Source organism: Helicoverpa armigera, chromosome 21 (genome assembly GCF_030705265.1).
Source record: "Helicoverpa armigera isolate CAAS_96S chromosome 21, ASM3070526v1, whole genome shotgun sequence".
Classification (NCBI taxonomy): Eukaryota; Metazoa; Arthropoda; class Insecta; order Lepidoptera; family Noctuidae; genus Helicoverpa; species Helicoverpa armigera.
The window spans coordinates 9,037,439-9,056,084 of NC_087140.1; the positions used below are offsets into that span (position 1 = coordinate 9,037,439).

The following is an 18,646-nucleotide window of genomic DNA, read 5'->3' on the forward strand; positions in this document are numbered from 1 at the left end:
AGGATGTACCTACATTACTGTTGTAGCCTAGATCGGCCCACTGATTGTGTGAGCCGGCATTCGTAACCGGGAGAGCGTGGCAGAATGTTGTTAGTTGTCTGTGCGTGCCTCGTGCTCCGGGCCGCGGCCGCGGTAAGGCCAAATATTGTCATCTTCCTGGCTGATGATTTGGTAAGTTTTAAACTTTTTCTCTCATATTGTTATTATTTATTGGGGTTTTTAGGTCATGTAAGTTAAGTTAGCACCTGTTTTAGGTCCTGATAATTTCTACAGAATGTAAAAATTTAATACTTGCCTAAAAGTGCTAGGTATAAAAATCGATGTGTTAAAATGTTCTATTATTTATTTACATAATTAAGTCAGTTTTTTTTTATAAAGTTTTTAGCAAAATCTAATCCGCACTGCATGTCATAATTCTGCGCACTATTAAAAAAAAATACCTACTCAAAATGCAAATTAATTCACAGTTTTCAAGTCCAGTTAAAAGTTACAATGTAGTTAACTTTTATGCATGCATTTATCACATTACGTGATCTTTACCCATGCTAATGTTTACACCGACGTTATCAATTTTTATTCGCGTCAACCGAGCGATGACCCCACACGGGGCATTTGCATTTAGATAGATAAACAGGTACCTAATTTACAGTCCGGTATTTCCCGTGATAAATCGACAAAATGATGGTCAAAATCTTTAAAAAAATATTATCGAAAATAAGATAAGCATATACAACTCCACTGTTTACCCCGCTAGAGAGTTTACGAGCCCTACATACAATACCTACAATAGGCACGATAAACTAAGTATACGGAGTTACGGAGGTACCCACTTTGGTTACCAAGATAAGGTATTTGTCAGAACACGATGTCAAATGCAATACCCGCAAAGAACAGAAATACAAACATTCACATTGAGAACTTTATTGGGAAATCAGTTAAAAATACTGCTATGGGGTGGGTAAGTAAAGTGACTGACTAGCGTGCGGCGCGTCGCTAGTTCGACTCCTTAGTTGTTGAATTTGATTTGATTTTTTTATTTTTTTCCTTATTATGTATTTAATTCTTAAAATAATAGGTCACCTAGATAATGACAAGTTGATATCAAAATAAAAAAAAACAACGGCTATCATTTTCCTTGTGACCATTAGCACTTTTATTAAATTACTGAGATTACGTGTACCTACATAATGAAACGTAGTACACGTATCTACCAATTTTTTTTTATTAAATGTTGTAGAAGCTTATTTTCGTAAGTGCTTTTTCATGGAAAATTATCTAAATAGGCCTTGTCAAAGGCGCGTGAGTCGTCATGGTTTATAAGGCTTATAAACCATGAAACTTGAGTCTTTATACTTAATACAGATTTTCTATAAACATTTTTTTTCTTAGCCTGTATTGTCCCACTGCTGGGCAAAGGCCTCCCCATTTTGCCTCCACATCTCTCAATCTTTTGAGTCTTCCCACCAATCAGGGTTGTAGGTAAGCATCCAGGCCGTCCCGCCATCTCTTTCAGGGCCTGCCCCGCCTGCGATGGCCAGTCTACAGTAGCCACGGCATGGCATTACGGACAATATTTCCAATAAAAGCAATAATGTTAAATACATACATACTATTAAAGACAGGAGTATTGAATACATATAGTACCTATAACAGTACCTGCAGTATAAACATTATAGTAAGTACCTAGTTAACTGCCTCGTTGGTCTAGCTGTCGCAAGTGCTGCTGCTGAGCACGAGCACTGGTCCCGGGTTCGATTCCCGAGTTGGGGCGAAATCGCTTTGTGGGTCTTAGAAGACTTTCACAAAGCAGCCTGGAAGTTGGTGATTGAAGGAATAGTGAGTGCACCTGTGTCTGCGCAAATGCTTGTGCACTACCTAATACCTATGTCCTGCGCAGTTGGCTAATCTCGTTACATGAGAACAGCTGCCGTAGCCGATAATCGGCTAGGTGTACATCATAGTACCTAATACTAGTAAATGCATTTTTTAACGTAGGGTTTCAACGATGTGGGCTTCCACGGCTCAAACCAGATACCGACGCCCAACATAGATGCTCTGGCGTATTCCGGCATAGTTCTACAGAATTACTACGTGACTCCCATTTGCACTCCATCCAGAGCTGCACTGATGACTGCCAAATATCCTATTCATACTGGTAAGTTTCATAAGATTGAATGAGCTAGGCTAGGCTTTTCGAACTAGGTAAGATTTGCGATTGGTAAAACAGATTAGAGGTCTTGAGAACCCGTGCCGTATTCAGTTTTACAAAATACTCGAGTTTAGATCGGTGACCAGACGACAGTCACTTTTCTTAAAAACAACTGTTAAGGTACCTACTATGAATTTTCGTTTTTCACAGTAAACAATTGTTTATGAAAAAAACGGGTGTTTAATGTTGTCAGTTAAAATGGATCTAATACCAAGTACCTACTAGGGTTCTTAAAACTTTATATTTCAGGAATGCAGCATACAGTAATATTCGGTAAAGAACCGAGAGGTCTCCCACTTTCCGAGAAGATACTCCCACAGTACCTGAAAGATTTGGGTTACAAAACACATCTGGTCGGAAAATGGCACCTTGGGCATTTCAAGAAGGAATATTTACCTTTAAACCGAGGGTTAGTATATTATATTTAGAGGTTTTTGGACTATCGGCCGAATACTGCGAAACGCCACTCATAAGGACTGCTCAAGCATCATTTTGTTGCCTAGGAAACTGGGTTGAGGAGGTCAGATAGGCAGACCTGCATCAGGTTAGACTGGAAGCCGACCCCAACATAGTTGGGAAAAGGCTCGGGAGATGACACGTCAACTGCGACAGATGTTTTTTAAGTAGATAGCTTAACATTTGAGGACTTCACTATATGTAAAGTCGGCAAAGCTTGCAAGAATATAATTTGTGTATCTTAGTAACAAGTAAATGATTCCATTGGTAACTCAAAATTTACCTTTTCCAGATTTGATACCCATCTCGGATTTTGGGCTGGTAAGATAGACTTATATGATCACACAAACATGGAACAAGGCTCATGGGGCTTCGACTTTAGAAGAGGTAAAATATATATTTTTTTTACCAGCCGTTTTCCGGTGGTTTCACCCGCATCCCGTGGGAACTACTTAAATATAGCTTATGTTACCCGGGAAAAGTGTAGCTTTCCAACAGTGAAAGAATTTTTCAAATCGATTCAGTAGTTTCGGAGCCTTTTTACAATTAAAAAAATATTTTCTCTTTATGTTATTAGTATCGATTTATTAGATTTTTAGATATATTTTATATACCTATATTAGACAATTAGATACCTTGTTGTTACTTGATTGCGGTAGACATAAGAAAATGGTACCTAGGAGAAAACATGCTACGCCGACTCCAAATAAAATTGGAATACGGGGATGATGATAATATGTACTTAGGTACAGATAACTTCATTATTGCGCTACTTTAGTACCTACAATCTTAAAAAAGATTCAGCCAATTGAGTCGGTATTTAATTATTAATTTATTTTTGTTCCAATATTTCAGGTTTCAAAGTTGCTGATGATTTGTTTGGTCAGTATGCGACGGACGTGTATACCAAAGAAGCAGTCAAGGTGAGAACTTTGCAAGTACTCTGTTCTAGACTCTACTAAGAGTGCATCTACACGGTGCAAGTGCTTGCGCATGTTGAGGCACATGCGCAGGTTGCATGCAGTCCAGCGACTCGCGCATGTACCGAGCAACCCACCCGCGTGCTCGCGTCACGCGCCGCATGTTAACTTGCTCCAGCTACATGCACCGTGTAGACGCACCCTAAGGCTTGAAGTTCACCTACAACTTAAACGTCACTTTTCTAGCAACAACTGTTTAGGTGTAACTATGTATTTTTTACGAGAAATTTTTAAAGTAAACGGACGTTTATGTTGTCGGTGAAAATGGGCCTAAAAATTATTGTCCATACTATAAAAACTTAAACATCTTTGGAACACTTGTCTCGAAAAATGTGGCTGCAGAACGGACCTTATTTCAACGTCATAAATTGTATTTTTAGACAAGTGTTCAACAGACGTTTAAAAGTTTTTGTGGTACGACGGCATAATTTAAGTCGCCGTATGATACCATGCATGATGCATGGCCGTTCTCAATATTCTAAATGTAGGTATCTTGATTTCCTTACTAGAGATAGAATTTTGACATTAGCCCCATAGGTACAAGTAATTTCAAATTCCTATCTGTATCTGTATACTAGTATGCAAAACATCATATTAAATTGAGAATGACCGTCAAACAATATCTATTGATTTCAGCTAGTAAACGCTCACAACAAAAGTCAACCACTATTCCTAATGGTAGCCCATTCAGCGATGCACAGCGGGAACCCATCCGAGTTCCTCAGGGCACCAGACGACGTTGTTGATAGATTCTCACACATCAAGGACTTGCAGAGGAGGAAATATGCAGGTCAGACCATCATTCTAACTAAAAACGTTGTATGGCGGAGCGCAGATATACGCGAGACACAATCGATGTTCTATCAAAACTAATATTCTAAACAGGAAAACTTTGTTTGTTTGTTATGGATAACTACTGGACCAATTTTAAAAATTCTTTCACCATTACAGAGCTACATAATCTGCAAGTAACATAGGCTATTTGATTAATATCCACCTACATAATTCTTACATAGATAACATTAGCTACCTTAACAAATATCTGCTTAGGGTACCTATACATATAGAATTGTTGTTATAAAGCTAATTTTAACTTCCCCGATAAAAAGCCAACAACCCTGCATTAATATCTAACAATTTATTGTTAAGATAGGGCCCATTATTATCACTGCATTATCTGCGCCCTAATCAATATTATGCTAATTATCGACCAGGGGCCCGATTCTCCTAATTTTACTTAAGCGACACACGATTCACATTCGATTGAGATCCAATTACGATTGAAGCGTATGTGGCATTCCGCAATTTTTTCTTTGAAATAAACGTATTTATCCTTTTCTGTCATTTAATAATGAATCATTTTGTCTGCAAATGATTTACGATTGCAATATGATTGTAAAGCAAACTATCGTATAGATCTAAATCACTAAAATGGCAGACCAATCGCAAACCAATCGAATGTCGTTGGAATACGACTGGTCTTATATAAGTAGCAGAATGCCTGATATGGTTAAAACTGCTATTGCGATTCAATTTTGCCCCAGGGGCAGGGACCCGATTCTGCTAAGCTAATAATGTGAAAATTGAATAAAAATTGAATAACAATTTTCACATTATTCAACCGTATTCCAATGACATTCATTGGTTTGTCATTTGCTCTGCCATTTAGTCTATAAGGGTAGTCGTAAATGTCGGTCCCGCGCTCTCTCCGGTCGTGTCAGATTGCCGTCCCATCGGGCTATGAGAGAGAAGGAATAGTGAGTGCACCTGTGTCCAAGCAAATGCTTGTGCACTATAATATGTCCTGCGCAGTTGGCTTATCTCCTTACATGAGAACAGCCGCCGTTGCCGATAATCGGCTAGGAGGACATCATCATCAATAACGATAATGTCTGATGATCCTCAGGTATGCTATCAAAGTTGGACGAGTCAGTTGGCAAGGTGGTCGAGTCTTTACAGAAGAATGGTTTGTTGGAGAACTCCATAATTCTGTTCAGCTCCGACAATGGCGGAGCGGCTGCCGGCTTCAATAATAATGCTGCTTCTAACTATCCACTCAAAGGGGTAAGTATAAAGTTGGTATAACCCCCGCACTCAGAGACCTTCACTAAGGAATTATTAAAGTAACCATTACACGTATCTGAGTGCGGGAGTAAGATCTAGAACTCAATGTTATCGGGTAAGCGTGGGATCGACGCACTTAGTTCTACCGTAAAAAACTTTCTCCAAAATAATAAAAACGATTTCAATAATATACCTCAAACCTTTTCCTAAGTCTGAAAAATACTAGGTATGCCAAAAACTGCTTCAAAATCAGTTCTGTCATACATGACATAATCGCACAAACATACATAGGTACTAGTCAATCTGAGAACCACCTTTTGTGAAGTCGGTTACAAATGATTGTTAATAAAAATCCTGGCAGTTATTATCCTGATCCCACCCAAAACAAAAATGTGAAAGACTGCCAAGTTCGATAATATGGGAATGCTTCGCCTATAAAAGAAGTGAGATCTGAATAAGTACCAAGTTCCATACACATACCTCAGTTAAAAATAGTTACTTTTTAATGATGTTACTTGGCAAGTTTTCACACACCTTGTTATAAATAAACCTACTAAACGCAATTAATCAAGTATTTAATTTTCTATTAAAACTTGCCAAAACTTGCCAAGTAACATCATTAAAAAGTAACTATTTTTAACTGAAGTATGTGTATGGAACTTGGTACTTATTCAGATCTCACTTCTTTTATAGGCGAAGCATTCCCATATTATCGAACTTGGCAGTCTTTCACATTTTTGTTTTGGGTGGGATTTCATTTATTTTTGTAAGGTTGCTTATTTTATTTTTTTCTTATGATTAAGTTAGTTAAGGAAATGTCTCATTTATACTATCTTTCAGATTTATGAATATGCACTATGCTTCTTACAAAGAAATGAACTAGATTAACGAAATGGACTGGATTTACCAACTGACTGTCATGACATGTTATCATATATTATGTTCGTGGATCAAAGTTACACATTCGTTATTTTCGAAAGTGACTCACACTTGGCCGTTTTCAGATTTTTACTTTACTTTGACTAAATACAAACCTTTGTAATGAATTTCAGATCGGTACGACCATTCCAAGATATATTATATAAATATAGATAAATTTAGTTCGTTTTAGTTCCTTACACCTTCATTATTTTGAAACCGACTCACACTTGGCCATTTTCAGATTTTTCCCTTTACCTTGACATAAAGACCTACCTTCATGCCAAATTTCAAGTCAATACGACCATTGGAAGTGGTCTAGGTTTTTGATGAGTGAGTCAGTCAGTCAGTGAGTGTATAGTAAAAATAGCGATTTTCTGACGTCAATATCTCAAGACCTACAATAGGTATATTAATGAAATTTTGTATTTTAGATAAGTGAGGGGGTCTCAACAGATACTAGAAATTTGATATGCGTAAATAAAATAGATTTTGAGTTACAGGGGGGTCGAATTTGGCCCGAAATGGTTCGTGTAATATAACCCACGGCCGGTGTGTCGCTTTTTTTGCTCGAACTTGGCGGACACACTGCCGTGTGTCTAGGTAATATAACCGTACCAACTGTTAAGAGGACGAATTGGAAGTGTTGGCGCCAAGGATGTCAATTTTTCTCAGTAAATACAAAACGGATCAAAATACAACTTGGTTACCTGAAAGTTCATGATATAAAGCTTATTTTGTTAGACGTAGGAACACGATTAGGTAACTTTTATAACAGAGAAAAATATATCAAACATACCTCTTTTTAAAAAGAGATTCACATATTATGGGCAAACGGGACCGATTTAAGCCTCTTAACTTTTTTAGTAGTTGAGTATATACATACTCTTTAAAATTGTAGAAGAAATTTTTATCAAATTATCATTTCTAAATAATAAAATTACAAAACCATTTTGTCGACTTTTAGTTATAAGCTAGCGCGCGTATTGTTATCCTCGCCCCGCTCAGACGCTCCGACCCCTTTTGGCGCCTTAGATGCGCGTGCCGGTTATGGAATTATTGTTGACCAATTCCTCGCCTTAAACATAAAAATACATATTTTCAGGTAAAGAATACACTCTGGGAGGGCGGTGTAAGAGGGGCAGGGCTTCTATGGAGTCCGCTACTGAAGCAGCCGTCACGAGTCGCGAACCAAACATTCCACTTAGTAGACTGGCTGCCGACATTGATCAGAGCTGCTGGTGGCGATGTTAGGTATGTAAAGGAATAGTAATTAAGGATTATAATTTTATAGTGGATTTCTATAAGTTATCTATCTGTTAATTTGCGATTAGAGACTGAATTATGACAGGAGCTCCGTACCTATAGTCTGTATAAGTAACAGTCGTTTCACCCTAGTCCTGGGGGAACTTAATCTCGGGCCCGGCTAAAATATAGGCTATGTTACTTAGAGTTAATAAAACTTCCCAACAGTGTAAGATTTTTCATATTGGTTCAGTAGTTTCGGAGCCTTTTAGGACACAAACAAAAAGTTTCTTCTTTATTATATTATCTACTTAGTATAGAGGTCTAATTTCAATCTATAATCGTAAAACAAAAGATAGATAAGTTACAGAAAACAGCTTATAATACCTAATTAATACTTTTGCTGTAGGTATGTTCAATCCACCATAGGGATTTAAAACCACTCCATAACTTTTATTTCAGTGTATTGAAAAACGTGGATGGGCTCGACTTGTGGGAAGCTTTATCCAAAGACCTGCCATCACATAGAAATATCATAGTACACAACATAGATGACATATACGGATCGGCCGCCATTACTATTAACAATTGGAAACTGCATAAAGGTAATAACAATCTCATCTGGTATTCAAGCGAAAACCTACTATCTTATATCTTACCTTTACTAAGTAATTATATCTTAGCTTTACTTTAGGTACTTTTACTATACAAAAAGTTTGAATTTTTTGTCACCTCAACTTTACAGTTGAAAAATACTTCCGTAAAAAATCGAAACTTCCAAAGTTGTAAGGAATTCTAAGAAATTACTACAAGCGACTTGCAAAGGGGTTTTACATTGATTTTATCGTTACCTACTTAATTACATTATTTAAACTTAACGTTTAGAGGTTGCCTTTCACTACCAACAGTTTTAATATACGAGAAGTCACCATCATCTGTAATTTATAACCTTTTCAATAATTTAAGGAACAAACTACAATGGATCATGGGATTTCTGGTACGGACCGAGCGGTCGAGAAGGCACTTACGATTTTGATCTACTAAATAAAAGCTACGCGGCGGAAGCTATAAACAAAATATCTAAAATGCCGAGTCAACAGAAAATTATAAGCATCAGGTACGTTGGATGACATTTAACATTTCTACATGATAAAATAGAAAAAGGTGTCTAATTTATACCTGGAAGAAATTGTTTTCTGCCGCTATAACAATACCATGAACTGACACATTTAGTATATGACGAATACTGTAAACTAGAACTAGGGTTCCGAAACAACAAGCGTGCTTTTTTGACAGTTTTATAAATAAATAAGTAGTTGGGAACTCTCCAACTCGGACTTGACCTCATCAACATTTACATCCTGGTAATGACACAAATTTTAAGATATTAGTCAGTACCTAATACTTTAACATTTACTTTCCAGGGAAGTTGCGACAATAAGATGTAATGAGAGTATTCCAATCACGGAGTGCAAACCACTTCAAGCCCCCTGTCTGTTTGATATCATAGAAGACCCTTGCGAGAGAAGGAATTTAGCAAACGAGTAAGTCATCTATACTTCTTTACCTAAAAATATAATACGAGGAAACACTATTTGTTTGTTTGTTTGTATTGTTAAAGGTCCGAAACTTCTTAACCGACTTGAAAAATGCTTTGACCCTATATTAGATACACAATCGTTTAAATATCCTAAGGCCCAAGTTCACAGACAACTTAAGCGTCCGTTTTCTTAACTGTTTGCGCTGAATTTCAACGATCAACTTTCGAAGTAAACAATTATTTTTAAAAAACGGCCGTTTATGTTGTCGATGAATTTGTGCTTAAGCAGGTACCTACCTACTTCAAATACAAGACAAGGTAGATGAATGAATATATTTCTAAAATGAAAAATAATTGTCGTTTTCCCCTACACAGAAAGCCAGAAATTCTGCAATCTTTACTAACGGAGCTATCAAGAGTGAATGCCACAGCTATACCCCCGAACAACAAGCCAATGAACCCCGCCGCTGACCCCAAGTTCTGGGGTCGAGTCTACACGAACTTCGGCGATTTTGAAAGAAAATCTTAGTGATTGTGATAAATGGTAGGGTAAAAATGATGACTCAATAAGTCTTTCTTTGAGATGAGAAAAAATATAAGGCAGGTATTTTTTAATAGAAGATAATGCTTAATATTTGAGCCTGTTTTCACCCACAGCATAAACAACCGTGTTTTCGTAAAATAAATGTTAATTTTGATAATTGAAAGTCACAAAGCATAGTAAACAGTTGATTTAAGAAAACTGACTGTTAATGATGTCTGTGAAAATGGGCTTAAGAATTTTTTTCAAAATTTTGTTAAAATGAAAAAAAGCATGTCCAATATTTTTTGCTCTTATCTAAAAGACGGACTTATTATAATTTTTCCATTTGCCTATTAAAACTAAGTGGATTGCAACCAATGAGTACAAATACTTTAAGTTGTGTTAATATTGTGACTGATTTTTGTAAATAAATAATGACCAAATAGGTTTTAATAAATGATTTTGTTACGAATATTGTATTATTGTTGACCTTATGGCTACTGTGTAGAAGAATCTAAATAATTTAACATAAACTATGACCTCAAGAATTAAATATTTGTCTTTAAGAATACACAATGAAATAAGAAAATGTCTCACTTTCATTAAATAATTTAATTTAATAAAATGCAAAGAGAAGAGATAGTTCTTACTAACTAAAGGAAACAGAAACATTAGTAACACAACACTAAAAGACATTAATGGCAAAGATAAATAAAAATGCTCATTTAAATAAAATACTCTACATTGATCTATGATTTTCAAATTCTAACTTCAATTCTAAAACCCGCATTCCTAACTAGATTCTGTACAAAACTACGCAGTAACCTTTTTCTTTTGAGCTTTTTTCTTTTTCTCTTCCGAAGCATTTTTCCTTAACTCAGCCTGAGATACTTTTTTATCATAAATCCTTTGAAATAATACAAATTTCCCGCTTTGAATGTTCTTAGTTTCATAAATGGCGCCTTTTAGCCGCCAAGATGGCGTCTCACAGTGTTGCCAGTTCCTACAATCTCTACCAATTTGTAGCTTATCCAATAAAGTTTTCGTCATCTGTGGTATAATTGGCTGTAAAATTATTCCGCATATTCTTAAGGTTTCCATAGTCAAGTGTAGGATAACGTCTAGTTCTTTTTGAGTTTCTGGTTTTTTCCGCAGTTCCCAAGGTTTGCTGGTTTCGAAGAAAAGGTTGGCTATGTGCAATGTCCTTATGACAGCATCCACAGCTTTGTAGAAATGGTAATTTCTGTAGTGGCCGTGGCAGATTTCTGCGGACAAATTATAAGGGGTTTATAAGTTCTCTTAGTAAGACTTTCTAAATTTCTATAACCTGTGGGTGTATATACTAACCTGGCAGTTCCTCCACAGCCCGCATAAGATCACTCGCATGCTGTGTAGTGGCCACACTAGTGAGTACACTAGCATGTAGCGCGGGGAACTATAACCTGTGGGTGTATATACTAACCTGGCAGTTCCTCCACAGCCCGCATAAGATCACTCGCATGCTGTGTAGTGGCCACACTAGTGAGTACACTAGCATGTAGCGCGGGGAACTATAACCTGTGGGTGTATATACTAACCTGGCAGTTCCTCCACAGCCCGCATAAGATCACTCGCATGCTGTGTAGTGGCCACACTAGTGAGTACACTAGCATGTAGCGCGGGGAACTATAACCTGTGGGTGTATATACTAACCTGGCAGTTCCTCCACAGCCCGCATAAGATCACTCGCATGCTGTGTAGTGGCCACACTAGTGAGTACACTAGCATGTAGCGCGGGGAACTATAACCTGTGGGTGTATATACTAACCTGGCAGTTCCTCCACAGCCCGCATAAGATCACTCGCATGCTGTGTAGTGGCCACACTAGTGAGTACACTAGCATGTAGCGCGGGGAACTCGTGCCGCGGGTTGAGGGCGGCGCCACAGCATCGCGACGCTAAGTTGCCGAGAGTGTCCGCTAGTTCCGCGTTCGCTATGTTTATTAGTTTCGTTTCGCTGTAGTCTGGAAATAAAAATACTCAGTATTAAAAAGTTGTCGGTAAGTCGCGAGTCACACCGGAGTGGCAGCGTCCGCGTGCCTCGCGCGTCTTGTTGATGTTTCCGCCCGCGACTGCCAGCGGCGACGTGCAGTCACTCGTGGTGCCGCGGGCGGCCGCGTGACCGCCTCAAGCTTTTGAGCGATACTGGTCTTAGTATTTATTTATTTTTGGAAGGCTTGCAGTGTAATAACACGACCAAGACACCAATAGTTTAACTGTTAAACTAAGCGCCCACATACAGGTAAGCTAATATAAAATACACTGAAGACTCAATCGAATACCTATTGGTATAAGACAGTAATATAATATTTTAAAAAAATATTTGGCTAGTAATCCCTTTGCTGTGCCTGCACTTGTGCAAAACAGATCTATATTTAAATCAAATGGTATTGCGGTAAAGTTAAACATTATTTCACATTGAAGGTGCTCGCCGCGTCGTTGCCGACCGGTGTGACTCGGGCCTTAAAAGTACCATAAAATCCTATGAGGGAAACATAATTACATAGAGACATCATATGTTGACATTGAATATTGTTAACAAAAGATACTGGCTCATTCCCCAACAGTGGGACAGTATACTCACTGGCGTCACTGGCCATAGTGGCCTCCCGCAGCAGCAGATACCGCAGCGCCTCATTCCCCACGCGGCTGCTTCTCGGATCCACCACGTTGCCCAGAGACTTGGACATCTTGCTGCCGTCCACTGTCCAGTGCGAGTGACAGACTAGACGCCGTGGTGGATGCCATTTGACTGCCATTAGGAAGGCTGGCCAGTATATGCCGTGGAATCTGTGAATGAAAATTTTACCTTGTAGTTTTGGAGTAAAATGAAAGCACAGGCGACCTCGATGGCGCAATGGTCACCATGCCGGACTGCCGAACCTGAGGTCCCGGATTTGATTCCCGGTCCGGTCGACATTTGTGTGATGAGCATGAGGCTTTGCGATGTCAGTCATATTTGAAAGCAGCTTTCTTTTAGAACTTAAACCTTACCATAGGGTGAAGATTGAAAGGGATAAACTAGGCCTTGAAAGATTTTAAGTAAGTTTTCACCTGGCTACGTAATATAATTCACGGAAGATCTCATCTAAAACTATATATTTCCTACTAAACCCCCCTTTATGTAGATGTCCTCACTTGAGTATATCCTTGCCGAGCACGTGCAGTGCGGGCGGCCACACGTGTCCGCGTGACGTCATCGCCTCGCGCTGCGGGTAGCCCAGCACTGACAGGTAGTTGAGCAGCGCGTCTAGCCACACGTAGATGCTTTGGTCTTCTTTCTACACTATATATCCTACCATCCTACTAATTCTACCAATGCTACTAATCCTACCAATGCTACTGAACCTACCATCCTACTAACAATACCAATTCTACCAATGCTTCTAATCCTACTATCCTACCAATCCTACCATCCTACCATCCTACCAATGCTACTATCCTACAAATCCTACCAATGCTACTATCCTACAAATTCTACCATCCTACCAATGCTACTATCCTACAAATCCTAACAATGCTACTATCCTACCAATGCTACCATCTTACAAATGCTGCTAATCCTATCATCCTACCAATGCTACGAATCCTACCTGTCCTACATTAACTTACTTGAGTTTCTTCCCAAACTACATATTTCCTAATAAAACCCTCCTTTATGTAGATGTGCTCACTTGAGTATATCCTTGCCGAGCACGTGCAGTGCGGGCGGCCACACGTGTCCGCGTGACGTCATCGCCTCGCGCTGCGGGTAGCCCAGCACTGACAGGTAGTTGATCAGCGCGTCTAGCCATACGTAGATGCTTTGCTCTTCTTTATAAACTATACATCCTGCTACCCTACTATCCTACCAATGCTTCTAATCCTACCATCCTACCAATGCTACTAATCCTACCATCCTACCAATGCTACTAATCCTACCAGTGCTACTAATCCTACCAGTGCCACTAATCCTACCATCCTACCAATGCTACTAATCCTACCATCCTACCAGTGCTACTAATCCTACCATCCTACCAATGCTACTAATCCTACCATACTACCAGTGCTACTAATCCTACCATCCTACCAATGCTACTAATTCTACTATCCTACCAAAGTTACTAATCTAACTATCCTACTAATCCTACCATGCTACTATCCTACTTTCCTACTAATCATACTATCCTACTAATCCTACCATCCTACCAAAGCTACTAATCCAACTATCCTACTTTCTACTAATATCCTAGTCCTAGTAATTTTATAAACACACACCACGCGGGCGAAGCCGCTAACAGAAGCTAGTATTTCGTAATAAAACCCTCGAGTTTCTTCCTAAACTACATATTTCTTAATAAGCCCTCCTCTAGGTACATGTGCTCACTTGAGTATATCCTTGCCGAGCACGTGCAGTGCGGGCGGCCACACGTGTCCGCGTGACGTCATCGCCTCGCGCTGCGGGTAGCCCAGCACTGACAGGTAGTTGATCAACGCATCTAGCCACACGTAGATGCTTTGCTCTTCATCGTTTGGCACCTGTAGCAAAATAGTTGCTAATATATCTGTAAATATTATTTATGTTCGCAATAAACTCAAAAAGTAGTGATCGTCTTATCATTTCTATTAAATCCCCTCGCAATACTCGCTCCCCCCGTGGTTTTACAGATAATCAGTATCTTAAAATGACAACCATTCTGTTATCAGAATGGCTGTCACTTTTTTCAATGTGAAGAAACTGCGTAAATGTATTGAGTTTTTATCTGGTAGCAATTAGGTAGCAACTCTCTTATGTATTTCGAAGGGATCTCTGGAGAAGTAACAGCGCTTATGATGGCCACAAAAACTACCGCACCGACTTTCAATAACTTTTAAAGACTTTCTTTGCAAGCTACTTTTGGAATGGGCAACTACAATCAGAATCCTAATACTAATATTATAAATGCAAAAGTAACTCTGTCTGGATAGTTTCTATTACAGAAAATAAAAATAAAATTTATTCCGGACAAACAGCGCCATCTATCCCGCGAGATCGGGTTAGCTAGTTAATTATAAAGGCTTAAATGACTTTGACTTTGACTTTCACAGGGGTTTGTTTACTTACCCGTATAGCCCAGTGTACTCTGCTGGACGGTCGACTGACTGATATATCAGGTAAATAAGCATCATCTGCTACCATCTCTTGTAACTGTGTCTGAAACTTTACCGGTGTTATCACGCCATCTGTAAGTACATATTTATGTAACTATATAGTTATTTGGGATATTTTTGGTGTTATTAAATTTAAACAGGCGTTTGCCACATGTTTAGAAAATAATCCAATGCACTTCTTGTATAGTTTTATATGCTGACAACACCAGATGGAATAACTGTTTTAAGATTTATGTTTTTTTAAAGCTCAGACTCCACCAAAGAGAGTTTCTCCACTTGAATACCATCAAATAAGCAAAAAGAATTTATTTCAAGAACGAAATTCTATTGTTTGTATAAAAATCTGGTCTTTTAAAGAGGTTCGTTCGATTTTGATGTGGCTTTACATTTTAAACCTAGCAATACTGCATTTTTTGATATTGACAAGCTGTAATTTAATACTTCACATACCAGTTTTGAGCCAATTCTTAAGATGCACTTTGAAAGCGCTGAGCCTGAACATGTAATTAGTCTCCTCCGTCCACTCCACTTTGTGACCAGACTCTATTGATACTTTCACCTGCAATTACAATAAAATGCAATCAAAATAAATTCACTTTTTTTGGGAAATCATGAAATGCCCCCGCTGTGGGTTAGCGTTATTGACTAAAACTTCTTAAGCCCTTTATTTATGTATCAGGAGCGCGGTAATACGCGCGGACAATCCCACAGCCCAAATGGATATTCACTTGAATATTAGTTTCCATATTTTTGCGAAGTACAAAGGTTTTTGAATATTAATAACTAGCTTTTGCGGGACTTATTTTTCAAATACTGTTGTTTCAGAAAACCTAAACTAATATTATAAAGCTGAAGAATTTTCTTAAACATAGCGTTCTTAATTCAGGAATATCTGATCTGATTTCAAAATTCTCTCAGTTTTATATTGCCCATTTATCGAAGAAGGCTAAAGGTTACCTAATATTTATCTGTGCACGTAAAGTAGTTCTCTCACAACGCGGATCAGAATAATTAGTACTAGCATTTAAATCAAATTAATGCAAATAAACTTACATTCTCTCCGTCCCTGAGCTCATCTTTAACATGTGTTTCGGGCACAAATGCCTCGTCGTTCACGCTGTACCAACCGCTGTATTTAGCCTTGTATATGTGGTCTTCTTCCACTAGTTTGTTCTGTTAACAAGAGAATAAGTATAAATTAGATATTTTTAGAGGTTTCACTCATGGAAAGAGAGAATGGCGAGGTAGGACTCGTGAAAATGGAAATATCTTGAAAAATGGAGAGATAGAGTGGCGAGATAAGTCCCTTCTCCACCTTAAAAAAATCAAAGGGATGGGAAAACTTTTGAATAATTTCCCATACTAAACTTGAAAAAATGCCATGGATTCAAAGAAATTTCTGAAAATATCTATATAGTACTTAAAATTAGCGATAGATAAACAACCATAAGGCTGTGAGGTAGGATCTATTTCTGATTGGACTTTATAGATTGAGGTTGAGCAACCACCAATAGGTCTTAAGTAAGACTTAGAAAATTATCAAGAGCAAAGACTATTTCATTCAACCCACCAGAATACTCCAAAACGCTCAATTTCTGTTTATATGGCTAAATAAAGGGTTTAAATTATAAAATACTCACCCAAAAATGCCTAACCGCAGTCTTATGCCTCTCCTCCGTAGTACGTATAAAGTCTGTGTAGTCTACATTGAACTCCTTGAACAGCTGCTTATACTCCTCAGATATGTTGGTACAGTACTCCGGTAACGATAACTTGGCTTTAGCAGCGGCCTGCTGTATCTTGGTGCCATGTTCGTCTGTTCCTGGAATTTTAATTGGTATTCTTACTTTATTATAGTAGAGGTTCTTTTTGTTTATATGTACCCTAAAGGAACCAATTTGAAGAAAAATCTGTGTTGGAAGTTTAATTGCTCACAAGTTACATAAGCTGTATTTTGTACAGATAAAGGAAAGATGTTTCCCTGGGATGCGGGTGGAACCGCTTAGCTTGTGGCAATGAAGCTGCATAGGTTAATTATAAGATAAAGCAAACATCATTGGATCTGCTGGTTGTCATTTTAACATCTTTGGCATTTCTTACAGTTAGTCAGACAGGCTATATAGTAAGTCTGATAATCTTTCTGTGATTCATTTTCTTTCTATCTATGATATGTATTAATCAAAGAATGGCATTAATATAATAAACTTAGTCTACATAAGTAAACTTGCACTAATCAGCACTAGTGAACTATGAACTGATAATTATCTCTCAGCTATGTTCTATTTATGTATTGAATATGATAAGATGAACATGAGACTGTCCCAGATTTTGTTTGTAGTGATAGAGATAGGATAATTTTCTATCATCCTCTAACACATGTTTTTCAACTATAACTGCATACCTTCTCATATACGCAAACTTTAGTGCATTTACCTGTGCTAAATACAATTTGGTAGTCAGGGTTGGTGAGCTTCTCAAACCTCTGTATTGCATCCGCTACTACTGCTGTGTACAGATGTCCAATGTGAGGTGCTGAAATTTAATAATACAATAATAAATAGGTAACTGTTATACTTTATCTTTATCTATGAATGTAATGAAAAATAATTTTCTTTTGTTTGTTCCTAATAAGGCACTGAAACCACTGCACCTATCTATCTACAATTAGCTCTCTATAGCTATACTATCATCAATTAGCATAGGCTATATCTTGTCTGGGTAGGTAAATAAGTTCCCAGGGGATGGGGGTGAAACCACAAGAAGCAGCTCGTAAATTATAGTTTAGATTTTTCCATTCGCTTTGGTAGGACTTAGTAGAATTATGAATGAAATTTAGTCTGTTTACTACATAACTGTGGACGAAACGTTCTATTCTCACACAGAGAAGACAAGATCAGTGATCTTCGCGCTTGCTTAAGGTGGAATAGATAGATCAGAGTTTCCTTGGTCCAAGCTTTCCTTAAATAATCGTGAAAACTGATCTGTGAACAAAAGCAAAAGCGCAGCCTTTCAACACATTTTGCGTGTTATTTCCTTTCATTCCCTATTAATAATAAAACCTTGAACCTGATCATTTAAATGTTATTTATTTACTTAAAACAACCTTACTATGTATTAGTAGGAACAGGTTTTGTTATCGTTTAACTTACCTGCATTCACATAAAATATCGGCGTCGTGATATAAAAAGGTGTTTTCTGTACAACAGAAGAAAGTAAACGTAATGTTAATCTCATTTTCTTGGAAATATTCTACTTGCAGTGTTTACACAGCTGATTATCACTTAGGTTATGATAGTAATGGTAAACTTTCAATGTCAACAGTTGTGTTTGCACTGCAACCTCACGTTTCTCTCATATAATCCTTTTCATAATTAATTATTTATATACTAATTAAATAAATGATATCGCAAGTTTATACCGCTCTCTCGCATTGAAATATTATTAGAAGGACAAAATGTCAAATAAATGTAAACGGATATGCGGCAATTTAAGAATACAATATTTCACACACAATATGGACCAAATCTGCGTATTTCTAATTTA

The 18,646-nt window shown here is 37.8% G+C and overlaps 2 protein-coding genes across 2 annotated transcripts; one reads left to right on the plus strand and one right to left on the minus strand.

Moving 5' to 3' along the window:
* Window positions 1-13: 13 nt before the first annotated feature.
* LOC110381566 (arylsulfatase I) lies at window positions 14-10,407 on the plus strand. Its single transcript, XM_064040129.1, has 12 exons — window positions 14-171; window positions 1,996-2,155; window positions 2,459-2,618; window positions 2,958-3,052; window positions 3,521-3,588; window positions 4,282-4,435; window positions 5,552-5,709; window positions 7,733-7,881; window positions 8,335-8,477; window positions 8,839-8,989; window positions 9,297-9,416; window positions 9,788-10,407. The coding sequence occupies exons 1-12, from the start codon at window positions 85-87 to the stop codon at window positions 9,939-9,941; spliced, it is 1,599 nt and encodes a 532-aa protein (XP_063896199.1). The 5' UTR covers window positions 14-84; the 3' UTR covers window positions 9,942-10,407.
* A 125-nt stretch (window positions 10,408-10,532) lies between these two features.
* LOC110381563 (methionine--tRNA ligase, mitochondrial) lies at window positions 10,533-18,584 on the minus strand. Its single transcript, XM_064040136.1, has 10 exons — window positions 18,253-18,584; window positions 17,537-17,635; window positions 16,744-16,925; window positions 16,157-16,276; window positions 15,554-15,662; window positions 15,057-15,175; window positions 14,340-14,491; window positions 12,558-12,763; window positions 11,743-11,937; window positions 10,533-11,200 (listed from the first exon to the last, which is right to left on the minus strand). The coding sequence occupies exons 1-10, from the start codon at window positions 18,335-18,337 to the stop codon at window positions 10,749-10,751; spliced, it is 1,719 nt and encodes a 572-aa protein (XP_063896206.1). The 5' UTR covers window positions 18,338-18,584; the 3' UTR covers window positions 10,533-10,748.
* Window positions 18,585-18,646: the final 62 nt, after the last annotated feature.

Excerpts from the sequence above, each read along its gene's own strand:
- LOC110381566 (XM_064040129.1), top strand. The coding sequence starts at position 85 with ATGTTGTTAGTTGTCTGTGCGTGCCTCGTGCTCCGGGCCGCGGCCGCG. Across the intron at positions 3,053-3,520 it reads GGGCTTCGACTTTAGAAGAG|GTTTCAAAGTTGCTGATGAT; the intron begins GTAAAATATATA and ends CCAATATTTCAG. Across the intron at positions 7,882-8,334 it reads GCTGCTGGTGGCGATGTTAG|TGTATTGAAAAACGTGGATG; the intron begins GTATGTAAAGGA and ends CTTTTATTTCAG.
- LOC110381563 (XM_064040136.1), bottom strand. The coding sequence starts at position 18,337 with ATGAGATTAACATTACGTTTACTTTCTTCTGTTGTACAGAAAACACCT. Across the intron at positions 17,636-18,252 it reads GATATTTTATGTGAATGCAG|CACCTCACATTGGACATCTG; the intron begins GTAAGTTAAACG and ends ATTAAATTTCAG. Across the intron at positions 11,201-11,742 it reads GGCTGTGGAGGAACTGCCAG|AAATCTGCCACGGCCACTAC; the intron begins GTTAGTATATAC and ends ATTTGTCCGCAG.